Consider the following 19,186-nt stretch of genomic DNA (forward strand, 5'->3'; position numbering starts at 1 on the left):
GAAGAAGTTCTTTACTGTGAGGGGAGTGAGGCACTGGAACAGGTTGCCCAAGGAGGTTCTGAATGCTCCATCCCTGCCAGGGTTCAAAGCCAGGTTGGATAGGGCTTGTGCAACCTGGTCTAGTGGAAGGTGTGCCTCCCTATGGCAGAGGGGTTGGAACTAGGTGATCTTAAGGTCCTTTCCAACCCAAACCATTCAATGATTCTATTCAGGAAAATTAGAGTTGTTTTGAAATTCACATTACCGTGCATTCCAGCATAGCTCCGGTTAAATCCGCCGTTGTTAATTAAGGTTAATGAATTCTTACTTGTCCCATGAAACAGATGCCTCTCATTATTTTTGTTGCCATTTTTGTTATCCATTTCACACTTTTTTATTTGGTAGGCCTTCCACAAATACGGGTTCTGTACCCTTTCAATCTGCAGAATTTGAGAGCAAAACAGAAAGAAAGACGGTTGCCATCATCAAAAAACATGAGTGTATATCAACAATTCTGTCTGCTTCCAAGATTCTGCTCCTAGATCCAATGCATATACATCAACTATGAAATAAGTTAGTCAAGTCACTTCAAACTCTGGCATGACGGACAGCAGAACCCAGCCCAAGACATGACAGAAACACTCCATGGGAAAAAAACATAGGAAAGATTTGCAGATTTCTGGGGTAGAGATGCCATGCCTACCTTCAAAGCAGACATGGCTTAAGCAAGCAATTGCTCTGCTCTACTATAGCAAAAACAATTTAAGGGAAAAGCACACTGCCTTGGTGCTGGAGGATCAATAGCTTAGAAATTGTTTCAAATATCTCAACCGCAACATTAAACTGACGCTGATTAAAGTTACTGACAGCCATAAAGACTTGTACAGCTTCAGAAATCCCAGTGGAATTTATTTTTCCATTGTTAGTATTCTTTGTCATTGCTATCAAAAGCATTTATGCTCAGACATGACGACAGGATTTTACCCTTTCAATTTTAAATGACTGACAGGTCTCCAGAAACCTTTTCTGCACGTCTCTATATTCTCTTGTTTCTGGTCTTAGTTCCACTATTTTGAGTCGCTGGTTTTCCATATCATCCCATGTTGCAGGGAGTACAATTGACTCTTGACCTGCAGAAGAAACATAAAGCATATTTGCCCAAATTCTCTGCTTAAAATGAAACATGCCCTACTACGAACCCTTCTAAAGGCCCATAGATTTAGTTTATCACTAGTGCCTATTGCTCTTTGTCAGCCAAAAGTATTCCATGGGTTTTTCACTAGAGGATTAGGGCATTGTAGTTTCTAGTTTGCCACTGCACTGGCAACTGATGTGCTTGAATAAGTAGTTCCTAGACAAGTCTGTTCTTCACAGCTGAAGAAGAATTCTCTGCAACATCTTTTACTGGTAGCTTTCCCTGTAAATCAAATTTTCAAGTATAAGGAGAAAATGCAGATTTACTGAGTAATTAATTCTCATCAGCTAAGAGACTAGAAGCAAAGGATCTGAACAAGGAAAGATTTAAATTAAAAAGTTCAAGAATATACCCTCCATCTGAAAAGCAGAAGGCTTTTAAATGGAGACTATCTTCCTTTTGTCCCTTTTCTCATTTCATGTGAGGCCTACTAATTAGCTATATTGTTAAATAGTAACACTGACTGATGCATATGTTGCAGACATCCAGCCTTATAGGTTTCTTCAATTAGAAGTGACATTTCTTGGTAAAAGAACAAAAATAAAAATCTGAAAATACGTGCAGGAGGCATTATTAAAGCACTGGGGGCTGCACTGTTATTTAAACCCATCCACTTTCAAGGGTTAAGTGGACGAAAACGTTGTTCCCATTAAGATATAAAATGTGCCCCTGTAAAACTGAGTCATGGCAGGACAAAGAAAAATAATACTGGGGAAAGTCCTGTACGGATGAGTAAGAAAAAGGTAGCTCTTTCTATTGGAAAGGACCAGAAGTAAAGGGAAGAAGATACATCTCAAGAACTCAGAAGTGAGCTGAGATCTAGAATGATCACTGCTACAAACATCTAACTACTGCCAGTAAACCTCAGAATGCACTACCTACGCTTAAAAAAAAAAAACAAAAAAAAAAATAAGTAACTGCAGGATTCTTTTATTTTCATTTCCCAATTCAGGTCCCTCCACATTCTCCAGAAATGGACCTGCACAAAACTCCTAACAACATTTTGCCTATTTTTACCATTTCTTACTCTGCAGGAACGTCAGTCTGTCAAGATGCTTTTACTTACATTTATCAACACGTATAATGGGTGTACATTTTCCCTGGTCATCCACAACATGTTTAGCTTCTAAATTCACTGTGTATTTTTTCTCATTAATGATGATTGAAATATCTTTCTCCTTTGCTAGGAAAGCGTTTTCCAAGCGCATATTTGTGAGATTGTCAAAGGGCACATAGGTATCCTTTTCATAATATTTCCACTCAGTTATGCTTTTAAGAAGTTCTGCGCTGCTCTCTTTCAGTTTAGCATTTTTTACCCTGTAGATCATGTCTTGAATAGTCGAATAAGCGATCCAGACATCTTTTGCAACACCTGAAATTCGAATAGCATTACCATCCAAATAAAGAGCAATTCTTAATTTATTTTCTAGGTCACGCAGTTTCTCACTCTGTTCTTCAACAAAATCAGAGATAAACTCATCTGTGATTTCTGCTTGAAACTGTTCCTTTAAGATTGCACTTCTCAACCAGTCTTCCGTTTCTTCCACTTTCTTTTTGCTTTCACCACAAATCTGCACAACAGCCAGCTCTATTTTCTTCTTCAAAACTGCTTTGGCTTTTCCATTTGGGGAAAGATTCTCAGAGCTCTGGAATGCTACATTGAAATACACAAGTAATTAATATAAACCATTATCAGCTGGTGCTAAACAGATTGATCTATAATAGGTATTTAAATGACATTTACTTACACTTTAACTTGGAAAGCTGTAATTTGGCTGCTGTTTTAGCAGAATTTTCTCTTTTCTGCATGCTTGTATGGAACACACTCAGCAGATGTGGTTGAAAGATGACAACTTTAACAGTTTTCACATATGGAGCAGAGTTACTTCTTGCAAAGTCAGTTACTGCACCTAGCATGTCTTCAGCAACTGCAGCTGCATCACGGCCTGCCTGGCCTGAAATGAGTCATAAGCATTTTGCCTTTAAAAAGCACTAAGAACTGTTACAAATTGTTAAAACGTCTCTAGAAGAAGTTATGAACATACCACAATCACCTGGATCATAAATATGTCAGAAATAACTGCAGGCTACCAGTTTGGAAGGGGAAAGGAGATCTGAGACATCTTTCCAGGAACCGAAACATGAAAGCTTACTGTTGTTGACATGGCAACTGATCAGGTTATGATGTAGATGATATGGCTTGGTTACTTCATAGGCCATGGGCCTTATGCTCAATGGCCCAGTGGCAAACTCTTTGCTCAAAAAGCAAGTCTAGTTTTATTCATGCAAGAGGTCCCTGCATGCATGGGGCCTAGTTCTGGATTACCGGACGAGAGATTTCTACTGAAGTGAAAATTACAAGAGAAAAAAAAAGGGACAATCTGGCCTTCCTGACAGGTTCACATTCCATCCGTAGGAACCCTACCTGTGCGGCTGCTAGCCAGAGCTGCATTATCTACTGATTTCAGCAATGGAGAAGTAGTTCCCTGGATATTCTCTGATGAGCTGCCCACACGTATTAGGCTGCTGTGACATATACTTATGGTGCTCTAGGAAGTATAAACATACTTTTTAATCCCTGTTAGCAAGAATATGTCGGATCTAGAGCACTCATACTCTTCACATACCAGCTGACTGCAAGGAGTGAACCTTTCTAGGTCTTTATGAACTTCTAGCAGTTTTGAAATCTGCAGTTTCTGAATATACTTTCACAAAGAATAACCCCTCCAGATAAACCAATTTCATCACTTGAACTCTGAGATCAGCAGAATCACACACACTAAACCACTTCAAAAAGGAGACAAAGACCTGTTCCTATTGCTGGGAAGGCGACAGAGGTGTACTGCTGATATTCACACTCCTGAAGCACCGTGGAGACCAGCATCTTGATATCATCTTGGGCAACAAAATGAATTATTTTTTTGCATGGCAGCCTTCCCGCTTGGGTGGTGATATAGCTCTTGTTTGCTTGTGAAGCTGAAACATTAAGTAGGAGAACATAATCAGTCAACAATTATCCACAATATAGATGTGTACTAATCCTCACTAGGACATGATAAATCATGACAAATACTCCCCAGAATAAGCTTCAAGTCTCCTTCCACAAACTCTGCATCTTCCTCTCTCTATTTTCACTTTCAAGGCACAAGGATCCATTTTATGTTTGCAAAATATTTGCCTCATTTGGCGAATTAATTTTCTCAGGAGTGACAAAAGGAGTTGCTTCCAGTGGGGTATGGCTTCTCTATCAACCTTTCTGTCAACATCACCCTTGCTCATAGCTGTGTTTGAAGTAGATTAGATCTGTTTTTATCATGGAAAGCTTTATTGGAATAACAGGATGCAATAATGAATACATTTAGTTCTTTATAGATGCTTAGAAGCCCTCTCTTAAAGACGTTTCTTTTACTTCCCTCATTACATGTTTTACAAGTATCACATTAACTGATTAAAAACAGCTGATGTAACACAGTGCATAGTACAAATGGATGTACAGTAGGCACCGAGAAGGTATTCCCACAGATTCCTGCCATACATGAACACTTTCATGAAGGAGGTCAGAAATGTACTATACCTAGTTGGGCACATTCATCTTCAACTGCTTTTCCAGCACTGTTCAGAATTGCTCTAGAGACACCTTGAATGAGAAAAGGCATATGAATCCACAGTTACTACTGTTAATGCCATAAAGTCCCTTCCGAGGTAGAACTGCATACCACATAATATCTAAAATATCTCAATCCTGATAACAGTAAAGGTTATAAATGAAAAGCAGCCTAAATTTTAGGTTTATGCTTCTCAATTCAAAGTGATGTCTAAAGAACCTAACAAGTTTCTCTGAGGTCAAAATGTCACTGAGGTTTGTCTTCTCCTTTAGTCTGACAGATGTTCTATGGAAGGATTACATAAAACAAAAATTATGAGGTTCCCTTTCCTCAAGAGTCTTAACCATGCCATCCTGCAATATAGATTAACAAGAAAAAGGAAGTTTCAGACACTTTCTAATTGAACCTTTGTACCCCAAGAAGCAAAGCAGAAACCACACTGTGAAACAAAAGGGTTTGAAACATTGAGGGGAGAGAAGGGAAGAAGGGGGAAGAATACTTCTTACTCTCCTTATCCAGCCCTTAACCCTGTTTTCATACATAAGTCAACTAAAGTACCTATTTTAAGGCTGAAGGTTTGGTTTGTTATGTTTACAATAACATCTCCCTCTTCTTTGGTAATGTCACCTTCTGCCACCTGGAACACGATGGACCCAATAGTCATTTCATGTACATTCTGTGCTGGCATTGAAGAGGTACCAGAGAAAGCTGCCAGAAAGAAAGAGAGCAGAAGGGAGCAATGAAGTAAGAGATGAGGCACTTGTTCGTGTGCACAATGCCTACAGAGACCACAGTCCGCCTCCACATTCAGCCCGTGAAGAAGACTGCTTGCCATGTTAACTGAAAATCATTCCTTCTCACAGGAGTCTCTTATCAACCTTCACCTATTCCCGTCACTGCTATTCTTGCTGAGATGGCAGAAAAACTTGTTTCACTTCACACCTGGTATACAGACACTACCTCACAACATTTTACTGTATAAACCTTTGCAAAACTCCAAGGTAAGAGAGCAGCAAATTCGCCAAGTCTCACTCCCTTGCTCCTCTGTCTCACAGAGTTTTCAGGCAGGTTCTCTACTGTGTGACAGGAACTTTTTACCTACGCGTTATTTGTAAAAACTGGATTGAGTTTTCAACCATGTCCTACACTCTGCAGTTCCATTAGGCCGGATAAAACCAAAGACATTTCACTTTGGTTTTGCTATTCATCTGAATGTGTAAAAGATTTAAGAGTATTCCAAAGAGGCAACTTGAAGACACATAACCAGGAACTCACCTGCATTCCCAGGACATAGGAAGACACTGACCTGTTCATGAACTAATCAAGTACTGCAGCAATAAAAGAAACATCCCTACTTGTGCCCTTAGCACATGATAGCTTCTGCTGTAGGGGCACTAGCCAGGTAATGAATCACAGCTACCTTTTTTTTTTCCTTAGCACCTACAACACTGTTTCAGATGTTACAGAGACGCTCAGCCTGAAAATACTATATGCTGTCTTTTCAGCAGCCATTTCAACTGTTACTTGGACTTTGGGAATGACATGCCCAACAAATATCTAAACATCCTTAATGAACACCTTCCCTGGAATATTTAAAAGAATAAAAATATCCAGCAGGCATACAACTTCTGTGAAGCAAGCTTACCTGTGTCTTGGCTAGTCTTACTTGGAGAAGTCTTCTGCACTGTAGCATCTACAGCATTTCCACACCTGTTCTTAAGTTCATCTGAGAATTCCTAGAGAAGGAAATTACAATCCACCCTTGTAGAAGTCCTTAGATTAGTTTTCAAACCTTTATTTCTACTGTCTAAAGTTAAAAAACCCCACACATATTTAGGAAGAGCTTAATGCAAATTACTTCATACCATATGCCTAGATGCTCATGGCAAGTCTTGACACACAGTTGTTCTCAGAGAGCAAGGTTAGTCAGTGTGAGCAACAGACATAATTGATAAATAACTAAGTCAAAGCCCTAGTTACCATTCCAGAGGGATACATTAACAGATGGCACCCTTACACCAATGGCCTAGTTTACACTCCAATTCAAATCTTGCAGCTAATACCACCCTTCTCTGTGCACAATAGCTCAGACTATGGTGTAGTAAGCTTCCTGTTTGGCCTTTCAAAATGTATTAGCTGCTGCACAAAATAGCAGAAGTCAAGACATGCAGAAACGTTTATTTGGGCAGTAATTCACAGGGGGTCTACTCTATTTTGAGAGATCTGTGTGTGAAATGAGTAACTTCAGTGCAGATATAGAAAATTTGTGCTAACATGATACTGAAGAAAGGGGGATATGGAATACTGATACGTTTCTACAGGAGATGTTTACAGCACAGCAATCCTAGCGTCATTATTCTTCGTAAAAAGACACTAGTACTCCATTGAAAGCACTCCTCTTTCCAAGAGTGAAGGCATCTACGCAGGAGTTGCAGCAAATTCATTTGTAGGCAAGTCCTTGGTACTGAAGAATTAGACTAGCTCATGAGACGAAGGCACTTACACTTTCATCTATATTATTACCAGGAAACAGAAAAGGATGGGAAGAGAATAGGGCTGTACAGGACAGGCAGGTGACCATTACTGGAAAAAAGAACTTTCAGTACACACAAGAAAGAGACTGTCAGCAAACTTCTTTAGTATAAGTCCAAGCACCCTGTGGATTCTTTGGAGATTATCGGACAGCCAAGTATCACGAGATAGAACCCTAATAAACTTGCATATAACAGAGACAGAAATATATGGTAACTCACCTGAATATTAGCTATGTCTTTTGGATGCAACAGAAAGTGAACTTCCTCAAGATAATTTACTCCATTTTTACTACTGAATTCAAACACCTTGTCAAACAGTAATTTAGCAACAACAGACCTGGGGAACCCCAAATTCCCTGTCCCAATCGCTGGGAAAGTAATTGACTTTAAAGATAGTTCCTCAGCAATCTCCAGGCATTTTGTGATGATGTCACCCAAGACCTGTAAAGCACAATTATTTTTTCAGTTACTGAAAGTAATTTTTTCTTTCCAGTATATGCAATGTAGCTCATCCCCTTTAGCTACCTCTTGGTATTAAAATACAGCAATTGCATACCTTACAAGGAATATATTAGTAAACAAAGTATCAGACACACGGTAAAGAAAGAATAGGCCAACCTCTTTCACCTTCTTCGACACTCTCCCCATTTCAAATAAAAAGTGGCATTAAACCCAGTATAAAGACCAGTCAAATTAGAGTTCAGGCAAATAAAACCCCTTATACCTTTGTAGATGCGTATCCCTGTAACCACGCAGGTACAACAGCATGAAGCACAACACTGCAACTTAGATTGTAACCTTTTGTTTTCAACACAGAACCTTCCTCAGGTGTTTTTCCTAGGCCTTCTTCTTTTAAGCCTCTCTGAAGCATTGGCCCTGCCTTGCTTAGCAAAGCTTTGGAGAGGGGCCCTTTATCAAGCTGGAGATCTTTGGTAACACTGATGACAACAATGTCCGTCTGAAAAATACACAAGCAAAACCTCTAGTTTATAAGTATCAAATTCAAATCTTGCACTGATGAATCTGCCTGCTGATTTACAAAGTAAAGTTTTGGGACTGCTATCTGAGATTAAGCAAAGAAATTATGCCCAATCCTAGCATCACAAACCTGCCCAAAGTACACAAAAGCTGAGTTAACAGTGAAATACTTTTCAAGCCAACGGGAGAAAGTGAAAATTCTGCATCCCTGGTCTACTCATTCTGCCTCCATTTGGAAAATGTTTATGCAAGTTTGCTCTCCAGGAGAAACTTGCACATCAGTCACTGAGGTAATCAGGACCTCACACATGTGGCTGGTTTAGAGAAAAAAGAGAAGCTTAATACTTTAAGAGCAGGTAATTTAAAACACTTACGGTAGCATCCTCAATTCTTCCTTCTTTCAGCATGATGTCAAGGCCTTCCTCAGTGGTTACCAATTGGAAGTTCTTGTTATTTTGAGAAATTTTCCTTTTCCTAGGCTGATGAACTGTACTGGTCCAACGCAGTGAAGTGTAGAAAGGTGGATAATCTGAAAACACTTCTCCCAGTGCCTTGCTGAAAGCCTGAATTTTATTCTGTTCAATATCCACAAGATGAATCTCCTTCAAGCTGATGTCCCCCTTGTATTCTTTCAAGGTCTCCTTGATGGAGGCTACAATTGAATACGTACACAGTTCCAGTGGGAAGCCAAAAATCCCTCCACTTATAGCGGGCAGAGCTATAGAATGATGATGAAATGTTTCAGCCAGTTGTAGACTTCTCTTCACTGTCTGTCTTAACAAGCACACACACTGTTCTGCTTCATCCTTCCTCCACCTGGGCCCAACAGCATGAATTATGTTCTTGCAGGGGAGTTTCCCTGCACCCGTGATAACCACACACCCAGGCTGCAAGCTCCCGCTCTTCTTCACCAGCTCATCACACTCCTGCTGTATCTCTGGACCAGCTGCATTTAACAGCGCCCAAGCAACACCACCGTTGTGTTTTAGGTCTTCATTAGATGCATTTACCACAACATCAACGGGATGAGTGCACAAGTCATCTTCATAAACTGCTACTACAACTCCACCTATGGTCACCTGCCCATAGGGTTTACCTACATTACTATGTCCTTGCTGTTCTTCCAGCTGCTCTTCCGACTGCTCTTCCAGCCTCACTAGACACTCAAATTCTTGTTTCGCACTGGCAGCAAAGAAGTGTTCTCGCTCCTTGAAATATGACTTGGCTCCTGGCTCTCTAATTACCACACGTTTATAATGAAAGCCAGACAGAATTTGTTCAACTAAGGTGACTCCCTTCAGCACTTCTTTTCTTGGCCCACTCAAGGATATAACTCTACATTTCTTCTGTGTGATAAAGTCAACTTTCACATCTTTATTCTGTAACTCACCCCAAACACTGGTCTTCTCTTTTTCAAAAAAGTTTATGACTGCCATGGGCTTTCCTGTGATGAACTTTTGTACTTGTGTGTTTTTATCTATAAAGCTGAAAAGTTCCTCAAAGGCTTTTTCTACTGCTTGAGAACAACCAGCAATAATGACCTGACCCTGTGCCTGAGTGACTGTTACAGCTTCATTAGAGCAGTTTTCTTTAGTGAGCATTCTCCATTCCTGCTTCTGGAGGACTGACTCATCCTCCAATGTAATGCTTTTGTAGACCAGTTCCTTCTTTATTTCTTCTTCTGCTTTTAGGAGATCTTCAGGAGCATTCGCTTTCAAGATGATAGCATCTGGGCAAAGTTCATAAAAGGCACTAATTTGTTTTGTCATGAACAGGCTCTGTGACAGGGTTTCATTATCAATATGCTCTAAAAACTGGAAAATATAAGGGTGGACATTAACTGTTTTCTTTACCATTTTGTGTATGTTCTCTAATATTTCCCCTTTTACTTTATAAACTTCTTCGGGCATTCCACATAGGTTAATTATCTTCTGCAAAGGATCATAATTTATCTGTAGGGCTGGGAACTCCGTATGACTTTTTTCTTCAAGGCCAGTACTCTGTAAAATTGCATATTCCCCTGGACTCACCAACACTATTTCTTCAGTTCTTTTTTTTTCTCTTTCAATTTTTCTGGTGGCCTTTTCCATCAGAAGGGTCAGTTCTTGTTCAACATTCTTCACAACTTCTTTTTCACCTACTAGAACAAGTAAGTCCTTGGAAATATATGGGATTATCAGATACTCACCGTGGGTAAAGCTGTTTCTAATGGCTTCCCACACCTCTGCACTTACTTGACATTTAATTGCTTTGTACTTCGATATGCTATCTGAAAATGCTGTGGAAACATTTTCATTCCATGTCTTGATCACTCTAGATACTGATCGCTTCTGCTCAGACAAAGTAGCTGAAGGATGCAAAGTAACTTTTGGGTCTGCACAGCAGGGTTCAGGCCACGTTAGCGCACAATTATGCTTTGCCATTTCACAACTTATTGTCTCAATTAGTCTATTATTTTTCAGCAAGTAATACCAGATATATGAATCCAGAGGCAATATAATTGGATCTGGCTTCTTTATTTGTGGCCCTTCCTTTCCATATAGAGCTGTTCCCAGTGAGGTGTAGAAAGGATAGACAAAGATTGGTGTTTTGTTGAGTGAATGCTTCTTTGCCAAGATATTGGTTACATCTAAAACAAACAAACAAAAAATCCCAAACAATTATGCTAGAACTTAAAACCAAGAGTGTTTTTTTTAACTTTGTATTTTATATAATAATGTTTCTTATGTCTAAGAAGAGTTTTTCATTCATTTCCCAGCTAGAAATAATTCCAAGTTATTCAAGAGTTACTGGTTTTAAATGCCAAAAACTAAGAGAGACAGTTAGAAACCAACACTATCCACCTCCAGGAGGTACACACAGCTTTGTCCCCACTTCTGTTATATGCTGTATCACTCCTCCATTTCCCCCCTCCCCCAAAAAGAGCATCTACTTTCTTCAACTTCCTTCCAGCTTCCCCTTTCACTCCAATGCCTCCAGCTTCTCTCTTGTCTTCCACCTTCCACAGATGCTCACGTTTCTGTCACTGGCTGGAAAAACCACAGCACCTGCTCTTTGACCAAAAACCGGCCTAAGAAGTTGTCCTCACACAAGCCAGACAGCACACATTGCCATGGGGCAGCTGATGGTGAAGGTGACAGCTGGAGGGGATGTGTCCTGCACTAGGTAGGCCTGTGCTTTCTCTACTGAACTGAAACTGTAACCAGAACTCTGTCAGGATCAAGGCCTGGATGAAATAAACTATTCTATGCTGCATGCTCAGCTGGTCCAAAATGTAAACTTGCACTCCAGTTGGCAGAGACCTGCTGACAAAGCACCAGACCTACTGTATTATGAGGACAAAACAGGCATTTCTCTAGAAAATCCACATTTGGATCTTTAAATGAAAGGATCTCAAAGAAGTAAGATTTGTATTTCTGCATTACCTTTATGGTCATTGAATGTAATGATAGCTGCATCTTCATCAGGCAGCTGCTGAACATCCTCCACATGCCCACCTCCACTTTTCTTATTCTCAAAGTAGATGGTTATATGGTCACTGGGTATGTTAGGTGGTATATTTTCAGCCCTAATGCTTTTTGTTAGCTCAAGGCACCGTGCAGTAATATTTTGTTCTTTTGCTCTGTGGTTTTGATTAAACTTCTCAACAAATTCCCCTGCAGCTAAAACAGGAGAAGAAAAAAAGAAAAAGAAACAGTAAAAGAAAAACCAAGATCAAACTACTATCTTGCTTTCTTATCATGATGGTAGCAGACTATCCTTGTGTGCATTGACCACAGCACTGAATTACAAAGCATCTATCAACTAAGAGGTGCCCACAAAGCTACTTCTTTCCACATATTAAGTATCTGTCACCTAGTATTTACCACATGGTTGATCACAATTGTTGACTACAACTACTGTAGCCAGAATCTGTCACTGGTTTTCTTACTGAGTAGCACTGGGTCTATCCTAAACAAAGTAAGATCAGGTTCATTTTTGGGCTATGGCTTTATACACAACTAATCAGACATAAGTCAACAGTTCAAATCTGGATTCTTTCAGGTTTATGATAAACACATTCTATTTTCACTGGGTTTCCTCCCTGTTGTCATCACAGTAAACGACAGTCTTTTACATTTGCCAGACAAACACACAATTAAGTTTTTAAAGGATCTATTTATTTCCTAAAGGCTACACCAAAAACCTGGGACTAGACCACAGTATGAAAGGCAAATAATTTCTGACTTCTAAAGCAGAAAACACTTTCTCAGAGACTAAAAACTTCTTTGGTTTAGTTACACCACAGACTAATCCCTTCACAACTTTAAGATTCCTGAGCAACTTCATTCTTACATATTACCAATAATACCACTGTTCCCGCTAAGTTGAGTCAAAGTGGCAGATAACATATTTTCACCATGTTCTACCTTCTAAAGAGATTTACAATTTTTCTACACAGAAGACAGAATTCTCTCTTCTTTCCTATCCCATCTCCTCACCCTGAATCAAGTATATGTACCTTGTCCCTAAAAGAGCTCAAGTGCAGCAGCACTTGAAGAATCCTGGAACCAGTTCACCACATCAGTGTAATTCAGTTCTCCTGGTAACATGGTGCTGTTATCTCTACAACATCATCTATGGCATTGGCTTACACTATTTCTGAATCTGGTCTTATCAGATCACTCACTGTTGCCCATGTCCTGGGATGGAATTTGTCGATAATATCAACCGTAATTCAACCGGGAAGTGCCCCTGATGTGTCACTGGTGAGAAGCAGGAGCAAATACCTCTCTGTCACCTGGAAGATGCCACTGCCGTAAATCACTAATAAGGCAGAAGAGAAGGTATATATGTTTTAGGGTATCAAATACCCTAAAAAAAAAAAAGAAAAATCACAGTAGGCACGCAGTACCTTTAGACTAGCTGGTACTGCAGCATCAGGCAAAGCACACAGTGTCCCACACTTCACACAACTGACAGCTGTTAGTCTGCATAAGGACAGCATCACTTGCCTCAGCATCCCAGGGTCCATGCAGTGCAGTCTCCAGCAATGACCACAACAGGCACCTTTCTAGAGAACAGCTGCTTCCCTAATACTCTCCCAGCCTCCAACCTATTACAGTAGATTTCACAGGCCTAATGCAGCCTATTTAATAATGTTGAAAACCTTTGTTCCATCTACTTGTTCAATTTTCCCTCAAATCCATACAAACTTACTACACATGTGACACCTTTTGGCAAGGAGAGCCTTTATCATCAATCTTTTCTAAGAGCAAATACATCCTTTTATTGCTTGTGTAAAGTTAGATTTTGGTTTTAGTCCCACCTGTTCCGTTTACTATCCAAATCAGAGGGTTTACTAACCCTCTTCTGTCTACCTTTTTTCTGTAAGGTATATAGTGCATGTCATTAACTTCAGTAGAGTAAATCCTCATTTGAAATGACGTCACATCAGATTAAACTTTATACCTATGACAGAAAATATTAGTCTCCCTCACACACACACAAGTAGCTAATAAGAAAGATCCACAACTCTGACTCCTTACCAATATTTCCAGTAAAAGTAACTACAGCAGCATGTACTTCAGGTATCATTTCCACACTGAAGTCACCATCATCCTCTGACAAGCCACTTATGTTCTCTACCAGCAGAATTAACATGCAGTCTTTTACTGTCTCCTGCACATTCTCAAGCACAACTCTGGCGGAAGGCAGGGATCTTTGAGAGTCCTCCACTTGGCCTGGCTCCTGGAGAGTATCCACTTGCCATGGCTTCACAAACAGGTCAATTTTCTTCACAGAGTGATGCTTCCTTTGCAAAACGTTTTGGGCATCTAGTTCCACAAGAAAACAAAGATATGATCTTCCCTTCCCCTCCTGCCATAGCAGAGCAACATGTTAAATTACACTCTACTTTAAAAGCCTGGCCAGACATATTTTATTACATCACAGAAGGACAGAAATAAGACAAAACTACATTGAATGTTAGGGTCAGGATAAAAGCTACTGTATGTTCTAGATGTCCCCAGTGTCCCCCAAGAGAGAAAAGAAAAGAGTTATTTTTTGAGGTAAGTGCTGGTTCCTACTAGGACACCTCAAGAGCAAGAAACTGTTCTCCAGATAAGTAACGTTTAATAAATAGCAAATAAAGATATGGTCTTCCATCCTGCTTATTTTGTGTATTTAACTATTAACTATGTAACTATATTTTACTATGCTAAATATTTAACAATATTTAACTATTCTTTCTGCATAAACGGTTTCCTCTTTTTGCATACATCCTTCACACACTAACAAGTAGCCAACAGCACTTTAGTGTAGAGAAAAATAGAGTAAAAATCAGGTAAATTGAAGCTATTCTAAAAAATCTTTTACACCATAAAGGTGAGCGTTCACCTCTCTGTCTTATAAATACATATGTACTACAACTTTTCCTTCCAATTCTCAAAACCCTGCAACTGAAATGAATATGAAAGAAGATACAACACAATAGTATTTACCCATGATTTGCAGTTAATAATGTACTATGCTTTATCCAGTCTCCTAAACTGGAATTAAAGCTTATATATTCTGTGGTCTCCTGACATCATTTCTCCAGCATTATTCTCTGTGAGCCTTGATCCACATACTTGGGACAGCTCTAGAGAACCTCTGTCAGAAGCACACGCCTGTATTGGATGGACAGGCACATTTGTTCCTTTTACATCCTGCCAGACTTCGGAATAATACACCATTTCTGATGGATCAATGCCCACAAAGAGAGCCAGCACTGGTAAAGGCCTATTTTTAGAAGTGAGCTTTAGTTATATAACAGCCAAAGGATACAATCATACCTTCCTCATCCTGAAAGGTGATGATCATTTGCTGATCTTTTTTGACGTAGGACTTAATGGTCCCCCCACCAGACTTCTTTTTATTTTCAAAGTACATTTCCACAATTTCATCTTCTATTTCCTCCCCAGAGGCAGCAGTTACTACTATGACAGATTTCCTAGGGCTTGCTTTTTTCACTTCCAGTTTCTCACATGATCCTGAAATGAAACATCACTCCCTAGTGCAAGAGTTAACAAAACCCCCAAGCTTATTATCTTCCAAGTTTTCACAACACTTTTTGTTCAGATCATGAATAAGATGAGGAAAAAGAACAGGCAAATAGTATTTCAGGTGTTGTTTTTTATCACAACAGCCTTCAAATCCCAAATAAGCTGAGCATATCACTAGCATGAGTTGTTGCATAAACAGGTGAGGAGAAAAGGCTTCCATTAATCCCCAGGCAAGAGCAGCATAAATAATGGCTATGAAAGCTTCTTTACAAATCCATGATCAGGGTATCCATCACTTTTCTGCCCCTTCATTTACAGTTCCAGCCATTGCTGCGGTTGCTGGGTCTACACATGTTGTGCCAGCAGAGCTCAGGTGTACCTGGGGTACACAGCTACAGATGTTCTATCACAGGTCTCCCCAGCAGGGCTGGTGGCAGCAGGGAAGCTCTGTGCAGGGACGTTACCCAGAACTCAGCATCCACTGCATACTATCCCTAAGGAACTGACATGTCTGAGGTAGCCAGTGAAGAGGGGAGTTTCCTAAAGGAACTCATACAAAGGAAAAAAAAAAGGGGGGGGGGGGTATTTATTTACTTATTTAAGCTCAAGATCATTATTTCTACACTACATTAGAGAAACACCACAAGCGACCCAGGTGACCAGGGCACTATTGCAGCATAGAGGTCAATGAAAATCAATGAAGCAAGAATACAGTGGTGTCTGTTTGATAAGTGTCATGCTTGCCTGTCTTCTCCTGCTGAGTTCACACACACAGAATAAGTTTCCTTATTCTGGCAGGCTGGAAGTGACACCTGAGATTCATTAACTATACATAAATGACAATGATTTCTGGGTACTTCAAGAAGAGTCACACTCTTGCTGTACCAGGAGCTAGCACAGATTGAATTTAGTTTTATTTGACATTGTCAGAATCACAAACTTCTATATATTACTTTTTGCAAACCATATGTCAAGTGTGGTCACAGAAACACTCTTTAAGCTCAAGAAGCCTCAGGCATAATGTTAAAAACCAAACTAGCACACCATCATGCTTCATGAACCGCTGCAAGCGCATCCTCCCGTGCATTACAGCACAGCCCTCACAGAGGAACTGTGTGTTGAACAAGAAATCTGTTGAGGACATTCCACCCTGGAAGGAAGTGCCTTTAGAAGTCAAGCACCCCTGTAAAAGTGTCTATCATGATGTATGCTGACTCTGCACCACATCGCTACCTGCTGGCTTGAAACAATAAGGAACACAGCTAAATTAGAAACCAAAAAGTAATGGCAATATCTGTCAAGCTGCTTTCCTGGCCTTGCACCCTCAGTCTTCACCTGTGCGCCACTCTTTTTGGCACAAATAACTTGCATGTAGGATAAAGGCGGCATGTGTGACTATCCAGCTCTGGTCCACAAGGAGAACACAGATGATGTCTGCTGGAACCACAACAAAAACTGCATGGAAAGTTAGTTCGTTCAGGTTTTATGCACGTCTTGGAGTTTACTTAAGCGCTATCCTTTATAAATTACATTAAATTTACTTTTTAAAAAACAAAGGGGAGTGGTGGAGGTGATGAAATGACAGAGCACATCTCAACGCCAGCCTGGGCAAGCTCTCGACCAGCAGACGGCTCTGTCGCCGTTCCCTGTCCCTCCCACCCCCGAGCCAGAGGTGTACAGACCCGGAGTCCCTGTCCCGCACCGCTCCTCACGAAGACCCTACCTGACGCCTCGGCGGCCTCGCCAGCTGGTGCCACCTCCTGCAAGCGGAACCGGAGAAGAGCGGTTACCGCGGCCCCGCTCGCCCGACCGCCCTCCACGCCAACCCGCCCGCCTCACCTGCGTCTGGCAACCGTCCGCAGGCAGCTCGGTGACGACTAGCGACAGCTGCCCTCTGGGCTCCCACTCAAGCTCATGGACCCGCCGGTCGAGCACCCGCTGCCTCACTGTCAATACGACACACACCGGTGAGGGGAGGGATGCCACCGCCGGACCTCCCGTTCCCAAACGCGGGTAGCGGCCATTGGTGGCCCTACCCTGGCTGCTCACCTTCGGGGTGCACGAAGCAGACGAGGAGGTGCCCGGTCACCGTCCCGGTCCCGGCCCGCAGCTCGCACTCGCCGCCACCCGAGCGCTTCTGGCTCTGGAAGTAGCGGAGCAGCTTCTTCCTCAGGGCGGGGGGCGGCTCGGCGGAGCCCCAGTCGCCGCGCACCAGCAGCGGGAAGCCTCCCGGCCGCTGCCCCGCCATGGCCGCACCTACACCACAACCCCAATCCCCACCCCTTCAGTTTCGGTTTCATTTCTTCAGCGACGGAGGCAAAAGCAGCGCCGGGCTCCGCCCTGCAGGGGGAGCGCTGCCCCTCCACAAGGAGGGCAGGAAGGGTGCCGCCGCCGGCCGCTGTAAGCAGCCTTCGTTACGCAGCCCGCTCCGCTCGGGAGGCCGTGAGCGTAACGCGGTACTTGCACAGAGCCGCGGCAGAACCTGGTTTTACAAATGCAGCTGTTCTCAGCGCCTGAGCTTGTAACTCAGGCAGTGGGTAATACTCTCCCTGCGTTACGTTTTGAAACCAAGTCGTGGCGCAAAGTGAAACTACTCGTTTCCATCGCTCTCCATCAGAAATACTTCTATCACTGTGCAAGATTGCAATTTCTTCTTAGGAAGAAATACTGTGAGGGTGATGAGACTCTGGACCAGGTTGCCCAGAGAAGCTGTGAATGCCTGTGATAAACGCATAAATACGTTGGCTTTTGCAAATCATAGGTGTTGCTATGTGGATATAACTGTATGAGTTTGCAAAGCTCGCTAAAGATACAAGATTAGACAAAAAGTTGAAAATGGCCAGAACTCTTGAGCAAAATGGAGTCACATAGCAAAAGAATTTGAAAAGGTAAAAGAAAAGGGGGGGGGGGGGGGGGAGTGTGTGTTGATATGAGGAGAGCTAATGCCTGGAAAACATAGGGTTAAAGTACTTTTAGCTTAGCTTAGGTTGACGATAAAGAACAATGCTTGTGTTGTAAGTCTGCGGTGAGATAACAGAATTTAGTGGCCCCACTAAGCCTGAGTGAATTACTTCACACCATCCTTCTACTTATCAATTAGTTTAGAGACAGTGCCTCCCAAACTTCTGCTAGCTTGGGATACTCCTTGTCTGCTCATCCTGTTTTGCTTTCAGTAAATTTTGGACGAAGGTCATACTGTTCTAAATCTTTGCCAGCTATTGGAAAAATTACAGATATGGCTGGTGTCAGCTAGTTTTGTGATTACTGGGGCATCCAACTGTGCCAAAGGTGAAAAGTACACTGTGAGGAAGACTGATTACTTCATCTTGGAGACCCCTGCCCACAATCACCGGAGAGCAGTGCTCAGACGCCAAGAGGAGGAGACTTATAAGTTCCTGGAGCTAGTTATAATATTCCCTGCCTATATGCGGGAATTATGAATATGCATATGACTAATGCAATAGTGAAAGTATATAAACCTGTAACAAATGCTAATCAGTGCGCCTCTGGCTGTGGTCACACACCCAGCGCTGTTACTTTTGCTTTATTGACTTTGTCCCTCAATAAAACTCTGTTATCTTGATTAGAGGAGTGAGCTCTTATTTCACATGCCCCATCCCTGAAAGTGTCAAGGTCAAGTTGGATGGGGCTTTGAGCAGCCTGGTCTAGTGTAAGGTGTCCCTGCCTATGGCAGTGCTGTTGGAACTAGATAATCTTTAAGGTCCCTTCCAACTCAAACCAGTTTATGATTCTATGAAAGAGTGTTCCCAGACCAATGTGTCAGCTAGCTGAGGCATTTTCAGCCATGTGCCCAGGACTTCCCCTTGCAAAGTTTCAGCTATTTCTTGCTGTGTATTTTACTAATGTGCC

General features: G+C 41.6%; 1 protein-coding gene across 5 annotated transcripts in view; it reads right to left on the bottom strand.

The window, feature by feature from the left end:
* Positions 1–19,186, bottom strand: part of LOC130610309 (protein mono-ADP-ribosyltransferase PARP14-like) — a 29,051-nt gene that overhangs the window by 562 nt on the left and 9,303 nt on the right. The window contains exons 1-15 of one of the 5 annotated variants that reach the window (XM_057430064.1): positions 17,366–17,575; positions 15,107–15,304; positions 13,820–14,107; positions 11,717–11,953; positions 8,666–10,920; positions 8,038–8,271; positions 7,533–7,754; positions 6,425–6,515; positions 5,338–5,487; positions 4,749–4,811; positions 3,983–4,150; positions 2,923–3,129; positions 2,241–2,828; positions 964–1,109; positions 245–419 (exon numbers count right to left, since the gene is read on the bottom strand). In XM_057430064.1, the coding sequence (XP_057286047.1) occupies positions 245–419; positions 964–1,109; positions 2,241–2,828; positions 2,923–3,129; positions 3,983–4,150; positions 4,749–4,811; positions 5,338–5,487; positions 6,425–6,515; positions 7,533–7,754; positions 8,038–8,271; positions 8,666–10,920; positions 11,717–11,953; positions 13,820–14,107; positions 15,107–15,304; positions 17,366–17,564 (5,221 nt within the window). In that variant the 5' untranslated portion in view covers positions 17,565–17,575. Of the gene's footprint in view, positions 1–244; positions 420–963; positions 1,110–1,259; positions 1,397–2,240; positions 2,829–2,922; positions 3,130–3,982; positions 4,151–4,748; positions 4,812–5,337; positions 5,488–6,424; positions 6,516–7,532; positions 7,755–8,037; positions 8,272–8,665; positions 10,921–11,716; positions 11,954–13,819; positions 14,108–15,106; positions 15,305–17,365; positions 17,576–19,186 lie in introns of those variants that run through there. The other 4 variants (XM_057430060.1, XM_057430062.1, XM_057430063.1 and 1 more) reach the window with 4 other exon arrangements.

This window comes from Pezoporus wallicus, unplaced genomic scaffold (genome assembly GCF_028554395.1).
Source record: "Pezoporus wallicus isolate ANWC-B61680 ecotype Strahan unplaced genomic scaffold, APGP_CSIRO_Pwel_v1 contig_5261, whole genome shotgun sequence".
NCBI classification, from domain to species: Eukaryota; Metazoa; Chordata; class Aves; order Psittaciformes; family Psittacidae; genus Pezoporus; species Pezoporus wallicus.